This window comes from Chamaea fasciata, unplaced genomic scaffold (genome assembly GCF_029207755.1).
Source record: "Chamaea fasciata isolate MVZ Bird 193981 ecotype frontalis unplaced genomic scaffold, bChaFas1.0.hap1 SCAF_3, whole genome shotgun sequence".
Lineage (NCBI taxonomy): Eukaryota > Metazoa > Chordata > Aves > Passeriformes > Sylviidae > Chamaea > Chamaea fasciata.
The window spans coordinates 77,603,022-77,624,827 of record NW_027094088.1 but is presented as its reverse complement, the minus strand read 5'-3'; the positions used below and the strand labels follow the sequence as shown (position 1 = coordinate 77,624,827).

General features: G+C 39.4%; 1 protein-coding gene across 1 annotated transcript; it reads left to right on the top strand.

Moving 5' to 3' along the window:
- The first annotated feature begins 257 nt into the window (after positions 1-257).
- On the top strand, positions 258-20,434 carry CASP8AP2 (caspase 8 associated protein 2). The gene is made up of 10 exons (XM_066179553.1): positions 258-404; positions 1,582-1,657; positions 2,753-2,833; positions 4,207-4,307; positions 5,476-5,550; positions 6,749-6,864; positions 8,667-11,167; positions 12,187-15,088; positions 16,660-16,759; positions 18,082-20,434. The coding sequence occupies exons 2-10, from the start codon at positions 1,609-1,611 to the stop codon at positions 18,136-18,138; spliced, it is 5,982 nt and encodes a 1,993-aa protein (XP_066035650.1). The 5' UTR covers positions 258-404; positions 1,582-1,608; the 3' UTR covers positions 18,139-20,434.
- The last annotated feature ends 1,372 nt before the right edge of the window (positions 20,435-21,806 follow it).

The window sequence follows — 21,806 nt, the reverse complement described above, 5'->3', positions numbered from 1 at the left end:
TCTCGCCGCGGGCGCCGTCCGGGAGCGGAGCGAGGCTCTCCCGCGGGCTCAGGGCTTTGGAAGACCGCGCGTGTGCCGCATCCTTGGCCTCCCCTGCTCTCTGCTCCCTGGAGAGCCATCTGCCGCTGCTGCCGCAGGAGGCACCTACCCGCGAGCCCTTTAAATCTGGGTCAGAGAGGCGGCCGAGGGCGGGCGGTGACGGACCCGGCAGCGGGTGGCCCCGGCTCGGGCTGCGGGAGCGTTACGCCCCCGGCGGCAGCCGCTTGCGGAGGCCGAGCGCGGCTATCGGGCGGTAACGATGTCCCTGCAGGGGTTTGACAGCGGGATCGGCGACAGCAGCAGCCGCCGGGATTAAACATTGGGCTTCCCGGGAGCATCGCCGCAGCAGCGGGGAACGGCACCAGGTGAGCGCGCCTGTGTCGTGCGGGGCAGCCTCCAGCGGCCGGGGCACAGGCCTACGTGACTAGCGATTGTCGCGAGCTCCGGGCCGGAGCAGGCGGGAGGTTCCCGGTTCGTCCCGCCGGGAGCAGCGCGCGATTTCCCGCGCTCGGGGCCGGGCCGGGATGGGGCCAGCGGTCGGGAAGGGGCGAGGGGGCGGGGCCGCGGCGGAGGGGGCGGGGCTAGTCCCCCCCGCGCGCCTCACTTTGGCGCCAACTGCTCGGGGCTGGGGGCTGGGTTTGCTGACGTCACGGCGGCGGATGCGCCGTGCGGCTGCGGCCGTTGGCTGGCGCGGTGCTGGCCCCGCCCCCGCGCCCGGCCTGCGGCACGGCGGCGGCGGCGTTGGCCGGTGAGTGCTCCCGGCCTGCGCGGGTCCCGCCGCGCCGCACCCCGGCACGGCACGGCACGGCACGGCACGGCACGGCACGGCACGGCACGGCACGGCGGGGTGCGGTACGGTGCTCCCGGCACCGCACCCCCCTGGGCACAGCCTGCCCGACCCGGGCTGCTGGCGACTGTGGGAGCCGCGACCGGGAGTGCTCCTGCCCTGACCCCCGAGAGGTGGCAGGAATTGGGACAGGCGGGAGCCCCTTCCCGCCTGGGCATGGAGGGCGAGGCCTGGGGGCGAGGAAGGGCCGCTGCCTGTGAACGGGCTGCTGGCTGCTCAGCGCTGCTCCGTGCCTGTGCCAGTCCCCCCAGCCTGAACCCTTCCCGGCCCCCCGCTCGGTACTGGTTGGACTGGTAGTATCAGACAAGGGGAATTTGCTCTTAAGTGGTCAATAGGGAAGAAATCAGAATTTTCAAATCAGATTACTTTAACTGGGTAAGACGCATGTTCCGATAGCATGTTCATAAAATGCAGTGCTGATTTTTGTATCAAAATTTCTTTGTAGGATCAATAAGTGACTTTTAAAGATCTTCAGGATGCTTATTCAAGTAACAGATAATTTCTTATGTTTCTTGAAGGCTCTTTTTGTTACCTTGATCCAGGTGTTTTCTCATTCTAGTGCTGGATTTTATTGAAGAACAGGAGCCACAGGTAGCTCAGGTATAATTGATGTACCTCAAGATGCTGCTGCTTTATATTGCTGTTCTGAGATTGTCAATTAATTGGTTCCCTTTGCTCTGATATTTTACTCGTAGATGGGGAAGCCATAGGGAGTTTGTATCATGGCAGCAGATGAGGATGGACTGGGACTGTATGATATCCGCTACAGTGGTAAGAAGTGTTAGATTACTTTCTGGTTTGTGGGAAATTATTGCAAGCAGTCTTAGGCAAACAAATAGGTCCAGAAATAACTTAAAAAAACAAATTTGAAGTTGTGAGAAATACTGATGAGCTTTAAATGTAATTAAATGGCTCTGGCACAATATCATGCAAGCCATATCCCATTAGTAAGTTTGTATTTAAAACCATACCTGTGTACTTTGGATTTCTGGAATGTTTTGAGGGGTGCCCAGAACTGGTCTCTTCCCTGTCTTCCATGGTGTGTAATTTAACCTTCAGCTGTATCTTAATGAAGCTTGCATTTGAACACTTAGGGGCACTCCTCCTTTGTTTGCTGTTTGTAAGAGCCAATGTGCTATCAACTGCCACAGTACCCATAATCAAGATACTCTTTATTTCCAGCTCTACAGTTGCTTGATTTGACACGTTTGGGAGATTCCCAGCCTCAGAAGGACTGTGGATATTGATTTTTTTTTATAGAAATAGTTGTTTCAGAAATGGAGAGGTTCACGTAGAGGAGATCAGAGTGATAAGAGGCATTGGAAAAAGACATGAAGAGAGACTGAGGAGATTTAGATTAAAATACGTTTACAGAACCAGTTAGTGTGTGAGTAGATGGCAATACTAAAGCAAATTGTTTGCAGTATTATTATGCAGACTGCTACAATACTTCCTTTTTAGCAAGAAATCTTTCTTTTAACACTAGTGGTTTTATCATACCAAATCTTTTATTTCTGTTTTTGAATTGTCTAAGTTTTGTATTCAGTGTATTCTAGAAAACAGTTTCAATGTTAGATCAAGTTTACTTAATGTGTCATTTTAAAATCTATTTGCCATATAGTTTGCTTTATGGACTGTTCTTATAGTATTTACAAACTGATCTTACCAGACTGTCTTTGCTCCCTGATGACTCTTTTCCCCACAGTAGCAGTAGTTTCCTGGATAAAATTCCCCTTTTACTGGTCTGTACTGTTACTTCTACTATTTTCTACTAGAGCTACACTCACTTCATGGGAGAGGTAGAGTTTGCAGTTTACTGAATGAGTACTTTGGCCCTTTTTTTTTTTTTTTTTTTTTTTTTTTTAGCTGAAGCTTCCCCCTTCAGGGAAGGAGATGAGAGCTCGGTGGATATTTATGATGGCTTGGACAGCAGTTTGTCTGTTTCTGGTAGGTTAATTGTGTCTCACTGCTTGGCTTGGAACATTATGGAGGCTCTGCTTCTTAGGCTGATTTCAAGTGCAACAGTATTTAGTTTTAAGTTTACATTCAGCTGGTGTAACATATGCTTCATTGAGCAACTTCTTTGAAATCAAGACATATGTATTAGGCTGTATAAATGCAGCAGAGAATTCTTAAATCTATTAGCTGAATGAATGAAAGACAGTTTTCCGCTGATACTGGCTATTTGAAGATACTTGGGCATGTAAAGGGGTGCAGAGAAACTTCAGCTATTTTATCTGTGCCTTGATACTAGGACATTTTACATTGGATAAAAACCCTTTATTTTGTGTTTTTGTAAGCTTCAGGACCAGATCCAACAGTCACTGATTACTAAATTCCCAGTGAGAAATCCAGCACATACTTTCTATGTGATACAGTAAATTCAGGATATCCTTTCAGCCTTTTGTTACTTTCCAAATAATTTGACATGCTAATGTAAATTAATTTCCTCTTTTAAGTTCTTTGAAGGTGAGAAATAAATGGATCCAGCATATGTTCTTTTTCGTGAGCCTTAGAGTTGTTTAATGAAATGCTGTTTCTAGTATTTGAGCAATTATTTCTCTCCTGATACTACTGCTGTAAAATCATTGGGTTTTTTTAAGAACTGTACTATATCCTACAGACATAAAACGTTTAGACATCTTTTTCTCATTTTGCATTTTGTATTTCTTAAGTTCGTATTTTATATATCGGGATGCGTTGTTTAGTAAACGTTAAGGACACAAGGGGCAATAGCAATGCAATGAAAACATTTTATGTAGTCCAGTTTTAAGGGACCTTGGTTTTTTAAATTTGAAGAGAGTACTGGTGAGATCTTTTCTCTGTAGAGATGAGATATTATTTATATGTCTTCTTGCATTGTGTTAATTATACTTTTTGCATTATGGTATTGTCCACAGGATGGAAGCACAGCTTTGATAGCTGACTTCGTTTACTTGTCTGCAAATGCATCTGTATTTCAGGGGTGTCATAAGCCAGGTCCTGTCCATTAAATGTATTTGGTGAATGGAGCACCCAGGCTGATATGAGGAAAAAGCACTGTCATTAAATAGTTTGGGTGTTGGCTTGTCAGTTGGTGTTGGTTGGTTGGGGTTTTCATTTCACTTTCATTTCACTTACAGATGGCTATTTTAAGAAATCTCTGTACCTTATTGCAACATGGTATGACATGAGCATGTAATATTTCTTTCTTTGTGTGTTGTTCCCTTGTAAGTGCAAGAAGTAAAACCAAAACACACAGACAGTATAGAACAGTGTACACAGTGCAGCATGGATAGAAAAATACCTTCTTCTTTATGTAATTGCTTTTCTTTATATAGACAATTTTGCTCCAAATGCTACACCATCTAGAAGCAGCTTAAATTTATTTGATGAGATATTAATTGAAGAAGGGACTGCAAAGAAAGCATCCTATGATGAGGTATGTATTAATATGGAAAAAACTTTCTGGTGTTTTGGGGAGGGTGGTTTTGTTCCGAATTTCCTTATGTAAAAAGTAAAGCACAGATAATGTTGTCAGCATGCTCACCTTGTAGGAAAAATAGGCTGTTTTTAGATAAGTAAAAACAAGAATGTGCTAATAAACTCTTAAAACAAGTTCATCTGAACAAGTGAATCTGTCACTCTGTGACATAATCTGTTCCCATTTCTCGTCCTTCACATGCAGTTCATTTATCAGCTGTGTTATGGGAAAATGTATTGTGGTTTCCCTGTAGTCAAGGATCTGGTCAGACATCTGATACAAAGCTAGTCTTGACGTTTTTTCCTGCAAGTTTTACCAGAGTAAAGGAGATAAATCCATGACCTATTTTATGTGTTGTTAAATTCTGTCCTTGAGACTGAAGATGGCCGTGCAGTAGGTAACTGCTTCTAGCAAATCAAGACAACACTCACTTAAGTAGCATCATCAGTCCTGGCCTGTAAGACACATTTAAATGGCATGAAAGGGACAGGCATCCACAGATGTTATAGAACAAGCAGGAATGAGCCCTCCAGGACTCCACTGAGTAATGAAAATATCACTTTGCAAGTTTGAAAGTTGTTGATTGTTTGAATGGAAGTTGTCCCTTCTCTTGTGAAAGCTTTGTCACTATCTATGTCTAAAGCAGAACTCATGCCAGATTTATTTTACTTTGTGATCTCAGCAAGATTGTGTCTATTGCATTCTATTTTTACAGTCCAAGTTTGTTTGTAGTCACTTTTTGTTGTGTTTTTCCTTACCTGTTTTGCATTACATAAAATCTGACAAGAGGGTTGCCATCTATTTGGCTCTCAGAACTCCTGCTCCTTGGTAGTTGTGTCTTTAATTTCACAATAATATGGCTTCCTGTTGTTCTTAAGCTGTTACTGTGAGGCAAGCGCACATAGATTTCCTTTTATCTGAGTGTTTGTGTTGTTTTGGAGACCTGTATACTAATTGGATCATATTGAAGCGTTTTGTTTCAGTATGGTTTTCATATGTTTCTTTGGGGGAAAAAACAGAGGTTTATAATATACATTAGTGTGTTAACTAACTATAGATGTAGAGAAGTAACTCTTCTGTATAATTAAGTCCACTTCTATGCTGTGAATTCTTCTCTCTTTGACAGTTGCAGGCAGAATATGGAAAATGTCAACAGCAAATCAAAGAGTTGATGAAGAAATTTAAAGAAATACAGGCACAGGTATTGTAGTTTAAAGTGAAATATTGTCAAGATAATGCAAAGTAAATTGAATATTGCTTTGAGAAAGCAATTTCATGTGCATTCCAGACTTGATCCATTGCATGGATGGTTTGCAAAGCACCCCTGTAGATGCTAGGAGCTTGGTCTGCCTAGGATGGTTGGTGGGGATAGCCTACTGACAAGATCAGTAGGTAAATTAATTTGTTTAACGACACTGTGTGCGGTAAGACTTTATTTGGTTGAAAGCTATTTTCAGTCTTCTTAATTAGAAAGTAAGCATGTCAAATGAATAGTTATCAGAAAGGTATCTAGTAGTCTTGGTTTTTTAATGCACTAGGGATGGGGCTGTAAAGGTAAGGTCCCTGAGCTGTCATCAGAAGTGGAAGCAGATATCTGTGTTGCTTTGAGCATAGTGCCATTCTGATAAGTCTGAACTGCTCTTCAACTTGAGTTGTTGTTCCTTTGCTGTGCCATTCTGTAGAGATGAATCATTTGGGGCAATTCTGCAGTGTGCTCTACTGCATATTACATATAACTCCCCAAGGTTCTAAGGTCTGCAATGGTAAGCAGTTGCTGCCCTGTGACACTTCTGTATTGTTTTCTGCAGAACTTGTCTGCCTTTCTGAGTGGGCTTTGCTGAGGACAATTATCAAGAGAAGGGACTATTTCTGGGGTTGACAGGGTTCTGAATATCATACCTGGAAATGCTAGAATGATAAAGCACCCAAAGTTGGTTTTGATACCTTGAAAGAAATACAATTAATTACCCTCTTTCTCTGAAAGTGCTTGAGGGCTACATCTCTCATTTGGTGCAGTGACCAAGAAAGCAATAAATTGAGTAAAAGAATGAAGCAAAGAGGTGGATTATAATTTTTTAGCTCACTTGTTTTATGGCATATTTCAGTTTTACTAAACTGTATGCTTGAAATGTTTGAAATAATTACCAGGACCACAAACAGAAGCATAAATGTGAGTAATGTTAAAAAAAAAAAAACCCAAACACCGAAACTTCTTTTGGATCTCAATAATTCTGATTTCTTTGAAAGAGTTTATATGTTTTATTGTCATTTTTCCAATGATGGGACATTTTTCTACTGGTTATCTTGCACTGTTTTTCATTACATGTTTGGATACCCAAGCTAATTCTTGGTTTTTTTTTTTCCTCTCCCTCTCTCTTGCTTATATATATTTCGAATAGAATATCATTCTACAGAATGAGAACCAGGCTCTCAAAAAGAATATTTCAGCCCTTATCAAAACAGCAAGAGTGGAAATTAACCGTAAGGATGAAGAAATCAGTCATCTGCATCAAAGGTACAAATAGGCAGTAGAACTGAAAACATGTTTTTGGTCTGATCATGTATAGTTATTAAAAATTTTTGTGTGTGTTTTTAGAAAAAATAATGAAAAAATCATGAATTAGTAAATTATTGTGTAGTTTAGAACCAGTACAATCAGAGGAGATATGTATCTCTTTTGCCTGATGAGGTCCTTGGTTTCTACTTAAGAAACTAAGGAGTCCAAGTGGTGAGCATTTGCATGAATTTTTGTTTGTTTATAACCCACTGTTCCTTGTGGGTTATCTAACCACCTTGCATGTTTGAAAGCATTACCTCACTAGTTTTGAAGCTGAATGGTGTCTGTTTTATGGCCTCAGACATGAATTCCATGGAACTTTTCAGACAGCAACTGAGAAGAAATAGATGATATATTGTTTTCCTGGCAAGATGTGAAATCCCTGTCTCCAGTGGTGGGGGTAACAACTAGAGAATTCTTGGTTATTTCTGTGTACCTCTAATGTTACTGGAAGGAGTTGAAAACAGTGAAGTACGGATGGGAGAGTAGCTGACAGTAAGGTTTCTGAACCGTGTAAAACCAGAGCAGGGGTTTGGGATTCAGGACGTCAGCTTGTCAGAAGGTTACTTCTTTGGTACGTGGGACACACATCATTGGCTTGTTTGTATTTTGTTTTGACCATTTGATATTTTCTTACACCAAAATGTGTTGTAAAGAAGGTTCCTTTGACATTCCTGTGCTAAAGGCTGTGTGGATATAAACTATGCAGGTTTCTTTGCTAAATACAGAAAATTACCAGGCACAATCTGATGGAGGTCAAGAGGTTTTGACATGTGTAATTCTTTCAACTGATCAGCTTTCCCACAACAGCTGTCATTTTCACACCTTTGATTGCAGTATTCTGAATTTTAAATTAAATTCTTTGAAAAAGTATTTTTTTGGTTTGAATATTTGATCACTTTATATACATTACAAGGTCCATTGCAATACCATCTGATGGTGGTGAAAAGTCCGTGAACAAGGTATTTGATCTAGGTATTTTGGACGCATCCATCATGGAAAATTGTGGGGAAATTGGCATCTTGAGCTCTTAGAAACATGCCTTGTCTGCTGCATGGTTTATAGTAAATTAGCTTTTCTTAAACAGTGCATCTATGTGTAAAGATTATCTCAAAGTTAGTATCTTTCAAGGAATTATTAGTGTTCATCTCAAAAGAAACCCCTCAACTATAAAACCACAAAACCAAACAAACACATCTTGGGTACAATTACATTAATCGCACTTTCTAATTTGATTTTTTTATATTATTTTTAGTATGATGAATTCTCAGCCGTAGCATGTGGCCTTGATGAGGCTTGCTTATCATAATGTACCGCTTGTTTTCTGGAGCTTGCAACAACTCCCGAATGTATTTTATTTGCTTATTGACGGTTTTTAAATTATTGGTTTTTTTAATCACTAATGCTGTGAAGAGCAACTTATATTTTTTTTTTCCCCCCCCCGGGAGAGACCTCTTTTTATTGCTGGACAATACTAATTTGAATTACTGAAATTTGTTAACTAGGTTCAATACAGTATTTTTTTAATAAATCTTGATTTTTCTTTAGATTAATTTCTTTTGGAAAATACATATATAATTTTTTTGTTGTTGTTCTGTGCTGGTGGAAATTGTTAAATGTCTCTTTATATCACCCATTTTTTCAGCTTGAAATTGAAAGTGTTTACAATTTTTACAGATACATGGATTCATTGCAGTTCAGCTTTACTTGTGTTTAAGTGAATTTAAAAATAACATAACTGTTTTCATTTTTATAAACAGGCTAGCAGAATTTCCCAACCATCGAAGTATTTTCAGCAGAACATACCTTCCAGGATCAAATAAAACAAAAGATTCCAAATTCAGACCTGATTTTGGTGACAGTATGAAGATAGAGCATAGAATGAAAAATGACTGTTCCAAAGATGCATACCACAGTTACTCATCTCATAACACGGACAGTGGGAAGTCTGGCTCTGAAAAAAGGAACACTCCACTTTCGCTGAGGTACTCTCCTGAAGAGCTCTGCAGTGATGGTACTCACACGTGTGCACTGAGCTATGACCATACTTCCAACAAGGATAACAGAAAGGAAAGAAAAGAAACTAAAAGTAATGAGCAGCACAGTAGGGGAAATGTCAACAAATACAAAAGGGAAGTGCATCAGAGCCCTGGAAACGATGGTGACAGTGAGGAGGGGAACTTGGATCCTCAACACAAGCTGAAAACCCTTTCAGAGAAGGCTAGTAAAAATGATTTGCAACAAAAAAGTCAGAGCATGAAACTCAAATGCAGTCCAAGTGTAGAAAGAAGAGCAGAAAGGGGTGTTTCGTCCTGGGAGAAACAGACAGCTGGTAAAGACAGATTTCAAACAAGAGGCGAATTGTATGCTGATGAGAGATTACAAAATGTATTTAAAAAGGACATTAAAACACATGATAAAGGTGAAAAACTTGCTGGCCAAAAAAATAAACTGACTGAGAAGGTGCAAGAACAACCAAGGAAGCCTGGTCGGGGAAGCAGTCCACACTCCAAGAATGAACATTCAAAGAGTCTTCACCAGTCACGTAAATGTCATGTGGAAGAGTCTAGGAAAGTAAAACACAATGACTGCAAGAAAGACAGGGGTACAGATGATCATACCTCTCGAGAAGGAAGGACTTCACCTTCTAATTCCAACAGCAGAGAGCATAAATATTCACGCTTGAAGGAAAGTAGTAGTAGTAGACATGAATGGGAAACGGCACATTCCAAATCAGAAAGACACAGAACTGAAGAAAAAAGGAAAAGGGAAAGAGAGGATCAGGATGAAAATAGACATTTTAGAAATGAAAAAAAAGTTGCAAAAGAATTTTCTCACCAATCTGTAAAAGACTCCAAGAAAGATAAACATGTTACAAAAAGTGAGAGAAGCAAATCCTGTAAGCTGGAAGAAACATCCAGAGCAGCGGATAGCTTAAAAGATGATAAGGTACCCAAAACTAAAGGTAATCACACTGGGCCAAAAAGCAAAGACTTAAAACTTAGCTTTATGAAAAAGTTAAATTTAACTCTTTCTCCTAATAAGAAACAATGTCTTTCTGCAATGGATGGATGTAAAACACCTTCCCAAAAGGCCACTGATGAGGGAGGGACAGAGCTCACACTGCAAGCAGAACTCGTAGACTCTGCCCACCCTGTAGGCTGTGGTCCCACAGAGCACAGTCATTCAATCCTGCAAGTTCTGGACACTGCAGCTCAGAGCAGCATGGAACCAGCACTGCCTCTTTCTGTCATTTCTGAAAATGGAGCCTTGAAAGTAGCAGCAGCAGATCCAGCACAGTCTGAAGTGTTGCCAGCAGTCACAGCTGATGAACCAAGCTCAGAAACCTTGCCAGAAGCAGAAGGGGATCAGGTACAGCCCCAAGTCTTGCCAGGAGCAGCAAAGGTGCTGGTTCCTGATGAGATGGAGGGTGAAACGCCATCAGAAGTGGCAGAGGCTTGTGATCCGGTTGAATTGGAAGCCTCAGTGAAAACAGCAGCAATGACAGGTCTGAACCACCCCAAATCTTTGCCCCTGGAGCTGACACAGAGTGTGGCAGAGAGTGAAGAGCTGCCTGTGACAGAGAGTGAGATGCAGGATGCTGTTGTACCAGCGGCAGAAGTGGCACAACCTGAACCTGCAAGTGCAATTATGGGAGACCTTCTAGAGCCAGCAGCAGAGAAGAAAGAGGAAGATAAAGTATGGCCGGCTGCTGACATAGAAAGCTCTGCAGATCAGTGTGGCTCTCAAAATGTTGTCTTAGATGACTCAGAAGGCCAAAGTTCCGGCGACCTGGAGTCCTCTGATATTGCAGATGATATCAGTGGAACAAAACCAGACTCTTTAATGGAAGTAGTTAGGGATGATAATCACCTGGCTGCAGAAAATGTTGACTATCTCATTGAGGAAAAGAGTATCTGTGAAGTTAATACAAGTAAATGTCATTCACTGAACCGAACTCTGATAATTGATAAGGATGAACCTCTAGTTGACCAGAATGCTTGTGATCTGGGGCCAGACCTAACGGATAACAGTATTGCAACAGCATCTTCTCTCAGTGGCAAGATGTGTCCTGTAACTAAAGGGAGAGAAATTAACCCAGTTTCTGTTGATGATGACAGCTCAATACTGAGCATTGATCTCAATCACTTGAGGTATATTCCAAGGGCAATCAGCCCATTGAACAGTCCAGTGCGTCCTTTGGCTAAAGCACTAAAGATGGAAAGTCCCTGTAAAGGCCTTGTGAAGACTTACAACAAAGGTATTTGTATATGTATATTGTAATTTATTTTCTATGTAAAACTTAGAAGATCCACCCACTCATGGAAAGCAGAAATTAATTCTTTTAACTGCTTTCTGAAAAACACGAATTGTGTCTTCTTAAGCTGTGTATGTCTCAGTGGTACTTTTTGTCAGTAGTGGAAACATTTTATGTTGTAGCCAACATTCTAGCCATTTGAAAATGAGTGCTCTACAAATTGGAGTTGGTCACTACTGACAGAAGACTGGTTGAAATAAGAGTTTTGTATTAACTTACTGAAAAAAATACATACACATTTCTTAATTGTGGCTAGTTTTGCATAGATCTTCTTAGGTTTTTCTCTGAAATTGTGGAAGCAAAAGTTACATAGGATTATATTCTTTCAAGTATTTGTGAATTTAAGTCTTCCTTGTAATGACCTGCTGCGATTTAAACAAACAAAAATTCTTAGAAGTTTAGATTTTGTACTAGAAAAGTGGCATTGAAATTTTTTTTTTTATGTTTCAGAGCGTAACTCTATACAGGATTATTAAAACATTAATGGGTCTCAAATTGTTCTCAATTTGTTTTAGTTTTGAAATTGTCAAAAGAAAAGCCACCTACTGTATGTAAATGTCAGTTCATAATGATGTGACAGTTATAATTTATCTGGTACAGTAATCAGAAAACTTGTTAAAGTAAATGGAAAGAATTTCGAAACTGACGAAAACTGCTATATTTTTCTTTTTCCAATTGATGTATTTGTGAGATAGTTCAATTGTGTTTGGTGAAATGTTGAGGCCCCTTAAATCTCAAAATTTGCTCAAAATAAATCTCAGTTTGCCGTTCAAAGCTCAAATAAATATATTAAATTAGCAGCTGCTGAAATAAGCCACCCAAACTCGTTATAGGTCAGACTTCCTGAGTTCAAACTGTTCTGAATAATCAGTTTTCAGGAGAGAATCTTGCAGGTTTTTCTGAAAATATCTGTTTAAAATTGCATTCTTTATGGTGATTAGCAAACTGTTTTCTTTTTATAGATTTAATTCCTGAAAGTACCGTTGTCATCTGTCCCTCAAAGAACTTGTCAAAGGAGGTAAACAAAGAAAATCAAAAGCCAGTTAGCATGTCTGATGAACACTTAGAGATGGAGTCTCGGCTAAGTATCTCTTCAGATGAAATAGAAGAAGGCGAAATCGTAAGTAGCGATGAAGATAAAGAAAAATCTAAACCAGAGAGAGGCTCTGAAAATACAAAAAAGTCAAGACCAAAAGCTTCTTCTGAGGCACGAAATTTGTCCAGCAGCCCGCAGATTCAAAACAGCAAAACTGTGCACTGCAATGAGGATAATGGAAAATTTGCTTCAGTGCAAGTAAGCGCGCAAAAGAACAGAGAGAGGCATAAAAATCAGACCTTCAGATCTTCAAAGAATATGAAGAAAAACAAAACTGTGAGCATTGCTTGTCTTGAAAAAATAGTTCATGTTATTGTTGAACCGTCAAATATACAAGAAATCATGCAGATGCTCAGAGCTATACGAAAACAGATGAGGAAAAGTTATATGAAGTTCAAAGTACACTTCCCAGTTCAGCATTTTCACAGAATTATAGAATCTGGGATCATAAATTTTACAGCATTAATAAGATACTTGAACTTTTCCAAGATGTGTGCATTAGGTGATACATTAAAATTGAATATCTGTGATATTATAGAGTCAAAACTTAAGCAAGTTAAAAAGAATGCAATAGTGGACCGTCTTTTTGACCAGCAAGTATCAGATATGAAAAAACAGTTGTGGAAATTTGTAGATGAACAGCTTGATTACTTATTTGACAAGATACGGAGAATTATAATAAAGCTATGTGATGTGGGAGATGAGGGTGAGGAGGGGAAGTTCGAAAGGGCCGGAAAGCAAAACCACAAGATCAGTCATAAAAATGATGTGCAGAGATCTAGAAAAAAGTCCCTGCAAGATGATTCTCAAAAGCCTGAAGAATGTATTTCAAAGCAAACTGTGGATGAGAAAAATAAGACAGGTGCACCAAAAGCTGCCTTTACAAAATGTCTTAATTCCATTGATAACACAAGAAATTCCCAAACAAAAGTTCACCTCTCTAAAGAGAATAATTTACAGAACACTCTTACTCCACTGAAGGGTGTTAAGTATGAAAAGGAAGGACTCCAACTGTCCAGAGATGCTAACAAGTCTGATCTTGGTTATGAGCTTCTCACAGAACAACAAGCATCCAGTCTTACATTTAATCTGGTGAGTGATGCTCAAATGGGTGAAATTTTCAAAAGCTTATTGCAAGGTTCTGATCTCTTGGAAAAAAATGGTGGCAATATCAACAGACATGAGTGTGAATTCAGGACTCCAGAAAAACAATTTTTAGACAGTCATCAATGCAGGGATAATGCTGCTGAACGGGAGCAAGACATCATTCCAAAGGAGGCATGTGTGGATTTTAAACTGGAAGAGGATATTAGTTGGACTGTTGTTTCACCTGTAAGAGCTTCCTCATTAGCATCTAGGCCTCAGATGCCTGTGGATCCAGATGTGCTGGATGAGAGCTGTATGTTTGAGGTTTCCACAAACTCAGCTTCGTGCAAAGAAGATGAATGCAATTTACAGAAGAATAAATCCTGTATTTCTTCTATCCTCCTTGAAGATTTGGCTGTTTCCTTAACGATTCCATCACCTTTGAAATCAGATGCTCACCTCAGCTTCCTAAAACCTGAGAGTAATTCTAGCTCAGCTCCAGAGGGTGTTGTTAGTGCACATTACAGCGAAGATGCGCTTCTTGGAGAGGAGGATGCCACTGAACAAGATATTCATTTGGCTTTAGAATCTGATAACTCAAGCAGTAAATCAAGTTGTTCATCATCGTGGACAAGTCGGCCTGTTGTTCCTGGTTTTCAGTGTCGCCCCAGCCTACCAATGCAAGCAGTAATCATGGAGAAATCCAATGATCATTTTATTGTGAAGATTCAGCGGGCAGTGCCATCTGCCTCACCAGCATCTGATCACATGGCTCCAGTGAAGGAGGCACAGGCATCCTCAGCCAAGACTGGAAAAGGAGAAATGAGAACCGGGGGAAAAGAAAGGGACAGCCAGAGTGGCAGCGTGAAAGAAATAGTCAAACCAGATCTGGTTAAGATGGATCACTTGCCTCATGTCGACACTGAACAAGAACAAAATCCTACCTTAGCTCAGCCTCTGAAGGAGTCACGCAGTAGTATTGGAAAGGAAGAAACTTCTGGTTTGCTTGTAACCTGTGGAAAATCTTCAGACAAAGGGAGCCACAACACTGAAAGCCCAGATAAAGGCTCTGACCCATCTGAGGCACAGAAATTAAAAGTGTCTGAAAACATAAATGAAATGCATGTTACACCTCAAGCTGCTTCTCCTGCTGGATGTAGTATGAAGTCATGCATAACAGATGGTATTGTTAGTGAAACTTCATGTCATGCAATGGAATCCGGAGCAGATAACGTGACTCAGGAAACTTCACCAGGAAACTCAGAAGTCAGTGATAAAACGGAAGAACTGGAAGAGTGCTTTGCTGCATCTATAGACCTAACAGAAGAGCTTTCTAATGAGACTGTAGCAGGTGAATGTGGTCTTGAAACAAAACCCAGTTCAAAGACAAATGGAGGGTGTCAGATAAGTATAGATAATAAAACTAATAAAAAGAGGAAAAAAGAGACTGTCAAAGAGAATTCCAGTTCTAAAAGGCAACGAAAAGGAACTGAATCAGCAGGTGATGAAAGTAATACCAGGTTTGAAGATAGAAGTTCATCACCCAAGCAATGTTCCAGTAAGAAGAATGAGCTACACCTGAATAAAGACTCTTCTCCCTTGGCTTCATCTCCATCATCACCTAGCCTCTATGCCAAAAACATCATTAAAAAGAAGGGAGAAGTAGTAGTTTCCTGGACAAGGTAATTTCTGACTTGATCTGCTTGATTGCTTTAGGGTTTTTTTAAACTACATGAAACACTGAAAAGAGGGAAGAAAAGGATATTTAGCTAATGGCTGAAGTTATTTGGTAGCTCTACACCCTTCTCTAAAAAGGGGAATGGGAGCCTCCTTTTGTCAATGCAGGATTGCTCTGGGAGATTGATGTCCATCACTTATCCACATCTCCCAAAGCAAGAGTCTGCTTGGGTTTTGTTTTGAAAGCTTATGTGCCGAGGTAGCAAGACACACTGTAATGTACTGTATGTTCTTATTATTTCCCTTGTCTGGTTTATTTTTTCTATCCGAAAATTCCAGCCAGGCTTCATAGGGGATGGAGATCCTTGATGTTCCTATGAGGCATTGGTGGCTGGTGAAGAACAGCTAAAGGTTTCCCCCTCTGAGGGAAGCCATGAGAGCAAACAGTTTTCTGTTTTTGGATCTGAGCTGTTCAATCTGTGGAAATGTAGCAGTCAACTATTCAACTCAATATATTCCAATTTGCAGCATGTGGGTGACAAATGAGATGGCTGTATGTGTCAGTAATACATGCAAAATTACTGTGATATATTCTTATTTTTAAGAAACTCTAGTTGGCAGATTTTGCTGTTCTTGCTAGAACTTGATACAATCAACACTTGATAATGGAGCTTCAAAAGTTTTCAGGACAGACTTTTCTTAACTATAGTTCTGATATAAAGTAAGTTTCTAGGTAGCATTTTAAAAGAAAATCAGTTCCTTCATGGAAAAGAGACAGCAAAAGCTAATGTGATTTTTTTTTTTAATGTGCAAACCAACAAGGTGGAGAGAAACTTACAGTTTTCTGTATGAATATGACCAGGTTATCCGTTCCACAGTTTTTGTTTATCTTTTTTTAAAAAAAGACATTTACTTAAATAACTAGTCATTACATTGTTCTTTGAAATTAATGAAAATAAATATAATTTATTGAAATATGACAAGTTTCAACCAAGTAAAATTACTGTCTATACACATTTTGCCTAAATTAATTGATGAGACAAACAGGAAATTGGTGACACACTTCAGAATAGACTCCTGGTTTTTTATTCTCATGTGAACAGTAGATGTGCTCTGAGTATGTTTGTTACATTGAAGCCACTTAGAGAAGTCAAACACCTCTCTGGTTTATCTTTGAACATCAGCGGGCCTTAGGTGCTATTTAGCCATGCAGACTGAGGCATGTGCACCTGGAACTGCTGAGCCCTGTTGAATTTGAGTTCCTTTCAATCGAAGTTTAAATATCTGGTTTAGAAGCTTAAAACTCTTTGACTTTTGTTTGGGGCTAGTTCTATTCTAACACTGCTGCTCTTCCTAGTAGGGGAGCATTATCTCCACTACCACTTGTTCATACTGGCTATATTACTCTGTGGTGGTAGAAGAAAAGATCCTCCACAAATTTGTTGCTGCTGTTTGAACTCATGTTCTGTAGTTTGGAAATACTCCAAATTTTATATATGCCTGTATGTATGCTTTTGTTTGTGTACTTATACACAACTATATGTATTAATATTTTTAAAATACATTTTTGGTGCAGAAATGATGACCGTGAAATTTTACTGGAATGTCAGAGAAAAGGACCATCAAGCAAAACCTTTGTTTCCTTGGCCACTAGGCTGAACAAAAGCCCAAATCAGGTACGTGATGATCATTCTTATATATATTACTAGCAATATTCCTACATTTACAATTGCAGTTAAACAAAAATCTTTGAAAAGGAGATCTTCTGCAAATCTGTAGTTTTCTTTTTCTCCTGTCTTTCTCGGGGGATTCCTGAAAAGAAGAATCTTAGATTCTGCCAGTTCTTAATTCTTAAAAATACACATTTTAGAGGTATTATGGAGATTCCTCAGTACCTGTTTGATTGGTATATTGGAACGGCTTCTCTCTTAATCCAGGTACAACAAGATTGTTCTGTTGTTGGATCAGCACTTTATAAATAAAGAAAGGCAATCTTGGAAGGACTGAAGCCTTTGCCCACCTTTAATAAATTAGAAAAAGATTCAGTTTAGAGCTGAGAAGAAGTAACATGATTGTGCAGAAAGGACATTTTTAATGAAGTAATTTCCTTTTTTCCCTTTCACTTTTTAATGTAAAAGTTTCAAGAGACACCAATACCAAATTAATGCAGAATATTGCCAGAGTTTTGCATATAACTTTTTACTTGAGTTGAATTGCTCTCTTAATATGTATCCTGCAAATCTAGAAAGGGAGAAGCACGTTTGACTCCATTAGGAAATCCTGTGTGATTGGGATTTGGCTTTTAGGATGTTGTGTTGTACAGTTATAGGTTTTTGTGGGCTTTAAAAGCTGTTGGGGTGGGTGGTTGGATAAAACAATATTATCTGTACATTTATGCCTCTCTTCCCAGTTAGTTTGGTGGATCATCAATATGCTGTAGCAACAATATGTATACTGCAATAAAAAGAACTATCTTAGAGCTGAATTAGGTCACTGTGTCAGCTGTACCTATGTTCAGCAAAAGGATTTTTTCCTCTGATCTACAGACCAGTAATGTAAAATCCCTAGCAGGCAGATTACACCATGATGAGCAAAAAATACCTGAAACAACAGTTTTGGGGAGTACAAAAAAAGCTTTTGTCTTTGCATTTGCATCTTACTCATAGTTATGTGGGGCAAATTCAAGGCTAAATGGCTTTGAAGCCTTTATTTTTTTTCCCCCTTCTTGTAGGGAAACTTGTGTTAAACCTGTGTTGGCTCTAGCTGTCTTTGATTAACCTGGAAGCTATTTCAAATGTGAAAGGTATAGGAAGAGTTCCTAGATGCAGTTAATCTGTTAATGGTGCTCCTAAAATTCCCCTACTGAAATTTCTTGGAAGCAAATAGTGGTGGTCTTGAAAAAACTTTGTCATATCAATCTGTCTTGGTAGATAAAGAAGTTGGGGGCCTTAATGGTATCTCTTTTTTTATTAATATTTTTTCTTTTGTCCTCCATTAGGTTGCAGAAAGATTCAAGCAGTTAATGAAGCTGTTCAAGAAATCCAAGTGCAAGTAGTCTCAAACCAAGTTGCTTCACGGTTACAGGGCTTGGCTGTTACCTGCAGGGATGGACTGGAGCCACTGCATTGATATGGTGGGATTACGGGGAGGTATCCAAGTCAGAATACTGAGTTTGGTAAATCCAGTGCATTGTTAGTTATTTACTTGTCTGAGTTTCCTCTGATCTTGTTTAACAGAGTAACAGAGAGGGAACTTCACAAACCAAGTGGCTAGGAAAGAAAGAGTTTTGACACTGCATATGGGGCACTGTGGTTTCAAGGCAGTCGTCTCCTATTAGTTAAAGGTGTTCTGTGAGCGGAGACAGGGGTGAGAGTGGGAGAGGTGGCTCTTGCTTCACTTGTTGGAAGTTCTATGTGTGCTGATGTCGAACTGTGATCTTAAAAAGTAAGAGTGCTTTGGAATCCAGTTGGTAGATAATCCTGGAAAATGACAGGTAGGTCATCTTGGAGACTGTGGAACATATCTTAAGAAGTGAGGCCTTTTTCTTTTAAAGTTAGGCAGGGCAATGATAGCAATGATTCCAAAAGTTGCTTATCTAGTAATTGAATTCCTGTTGCTCAGGATCCTGTGGCTTGTTCTTAACAAACATTTGTGACTATTGTTTACTTACTAGAGATGTAAATCTAACAGCATCTATTTTCAGAACAGTCAGTGTGCAGGGTAGCGTAAATGTTACTGTACATGAATGCTACTTTGCAAAGGCCATGATGTTTTTCTGTTCCAAATTACATCTGGAAAAGGTACTTCCTCTAGGTCTTCAACATAATAAACAATCTGTTTTGTTAAAAAAAATATTGAGAAGTGATTTTCTTATAAAAACTATTTTAGAAACAGACCTTACAGTTTCATAAAATGTGACTTTGTAGTTACTAACCAGAAGCAAAACTTTTCTGTAAAAACAGGCAGTTTTCAAAAGCTTGTCAACTTGGCATGTTTTGACAGCAATTGCATCTATCTTTACAAATTGTTTAGTGCATTAGAAATTCATTATGTTCTATTTTAAAAAATCTGTTATAACTCTTTCCAGTTTTACTAGAACATACCTAAGGAGTGTGTGTGTGTGTGTATATATATTTACACACACATCTCATACATATTGCTGTTTTATCCCAAATTTCTAAAAAGGTTTTGTTTTTTCTTCTCTGGGAAACATCCCTGAAAGTTGCAAGGGGTTTTATTTAATTAATTCATTGATTTTTGAGGTTTTATTCTCTAGGGAGGATCGGAATTGCTGTAGTCTTTGTTCAGTCAGAGCATCTGCTGAGTTCAGTTAGACTTCATTTAATAGCCCTCACCTAAGTGCATTGCCTTTCAACTTGGATTGAATTGGCTCTTTTTCAGAGTCCAGTGACCATTTCTTCAATGTCAGCATGTTTTTTGTTCCCTCTCCAACTAATGGGACAGACTTCTCTTTCTAATAAACCATCAGATAATTTGTCAGTGATGTTGTCACTGACCCCTTTTGGAGTATTGTACATGTGACCTGTAGAATGTGCTGCCAAAACAGTGCATTGTCCTTGTTTTAGGCAGTGCTCTGGAAACTGTTACAAGGAACGACTTGAGTGAGTGATGTCAGTTCTGGCAGTCTTCCATCTTTCATGCTTACTTCTGAAATGCTTGCTTTTAATGATCAACTCTCACCTTCCGTGCTACACTGGCAGTGCCTGGTAATTTCAGTGGGGGATTGGTTCACCAACTCATGCTTGTTCTTAACAAACATTTGTGACAATTGTTAATTTGTTGGAGATTTAAATCTTAACTGAAACTGTCTTCAGGATAGTCGGTTTGCAGAGAAGTGTTCGTGTGTGTGGAAAAGTTAAGACTCCTAAGAGTATTCTTTTAACTGTATCCTTATAGATCAACATGTGCACAGTACTGAAGGCACTGGGGGAAGTCACTTCTCTCCACTTAAGTGCGTCCTCTCTGCGTCAAAAAAGGCAGGCAGTATTTTATTACAGAGCTGTTTATTCCTTATCTGTGTTTACTTACTTTCATATCTGTATAGGTGATGGGGGCAGGGTTTTACTGTTTTGAATCTGACTTTTGATTCCTTTTTTGTAAAGTGCGTAACTTGGTTAATGTTCTCTCTATTGTATCTATGTGTACAGGTTCCTATGTGGTCATGTAAAATATCTGATGTTTGTATATATATAAATATATGTATAAAAATAGAGCTTTGTTTAGCCAAAGATGATTTTTTAACTATATAAAACTACAGGTTTATTTTGTATAAACTAAATAGTTTGCTTACTTGTAAGAGCAATACAGAAAATAAAACTGTAAAACCCCCACACGTTCTTGTTGAACAAAAGTTGGCTTGGAGTGGTTTTGTACCATTGTTTGTAATTTATTTCTCCAACAAGAATTTTGATACATATATGCCAAATGTACTGTATGTAATTCTACAGTCTTCTTTGTGAAACCTCAGGTAAATCAAAATATTTTCTAGAACTGTTGGTTAATGGCTTGACAACTATGAAGCAGCATTAAAATTTACTTCTCTTAGTTTGTATAAGTGGGTAGCTATGTTGATGTTCTGTCCAATAAACATGGAAGTTGTCGGCTGCTGCTCTGCTGTAATTACTGCTCTGAGTACATACTGCTTATTTCTTAGTGAATGTGACTGGAAATTGGAGTTTCACAAACTAGATAAAACCCTTAAGCCACTTATGAAACAGGGCCTACAACTTTAATATTTTTCTGGAAACAAAGGGTTAGTGTTGAGGGGAACATTACAAAGGAGAAAGACCTTTTACTGGAAGAGTGTAATGGGTGGTCCTTCAAGGGTCTTACTCCAACTTGCTACTGAAGAATAGGTCTCCTTCTATCCAACACACTTATTTTTACAGGATTCCGTTTAATGGATGTGAGTATTCAAAAATTTTCCAGAGTTTAAATTCAGAGAGTGGGTTTCATGGAGATGTGCACGATACTGAGATCATGGGACATGGAATTTTGAGGGATTCTCTCTAAGGCAATGTCTGTTGGCAGCTAAAGGTGTACATACAACAGTTGTCTTATCTCAGGACACTTCTCTTAGATGTCAGTCAGCAACACAGCTCTTCCCATTAAAGCTTTCCTCTAACTGTATTCACTAATTCACTGCATATAACTCTAAAACCAGATGCAGAATAATCTTTAGCAATTTATCTTCATGAAGGGAGGCAGCAGTAATAAAGTGTGCTGAGGAACAGTCTTAAAGATTTCTTAGAAGAATCTATTAAATCAGTCAAGAGGCATTTCAGGAGCGGAATTGGCTTTGCTAGGAAAGATGGATAAAGTTTCAGGGATGGCTGGCTGGTTCCTGTGAAAGGTAACTTGCTCCAGAAGGAGCAAGTTAGTACCAGTAGTAATGGTAATATTTGTCTGTAGTAAAATGAAAAAAGAAGTTCAAGTGAAGTGATTTTTTTAGTAAGCCAAGGAGTTTCTAGACAGTGAGGATGCATTGTACCAGGTTAGTGGTTTAGGCTAAAAAAACTCTGTAGTCTCATCTTTGTATTTCGTTATGCTCATACCTGAATTGCTTTGGCTGCAGCCTATTATCCAGCTCACTGTTCACGTACAATTTATGATGGGTTTGGTGAGACAGCAGAAAGCGTGTGCCCTTTGAAATGCTCTTGACCCTGTACTGTAAACTGTTCTGATGTCAGTATTGTAAAGTAT

Bases quoted from the DNA above. Each gene is read 5' to 3' on its own strand.
- CASP8AP2 (XM_066179553.1), top strand. From the start codon at position 1,609: ATGGCAGCAGATGAGGATGGACTGGGACTGTATGATATCCGCTACAGT. The intron at 4,308-5,475 runs GTATGTATTAAT...TCTCTTTGACAG, and splicing joins AGAAAGCATCCTATGATGAG to TTGCAGGCAGAATATGGAAA. The intron at 15,089-16,659 runs GTAATTTCTGAC...TTTTTGGTGCAG, and splicing joins GTAGTAGTTTCCTGGACAAG to AAATGATGACCGTGAAATTT.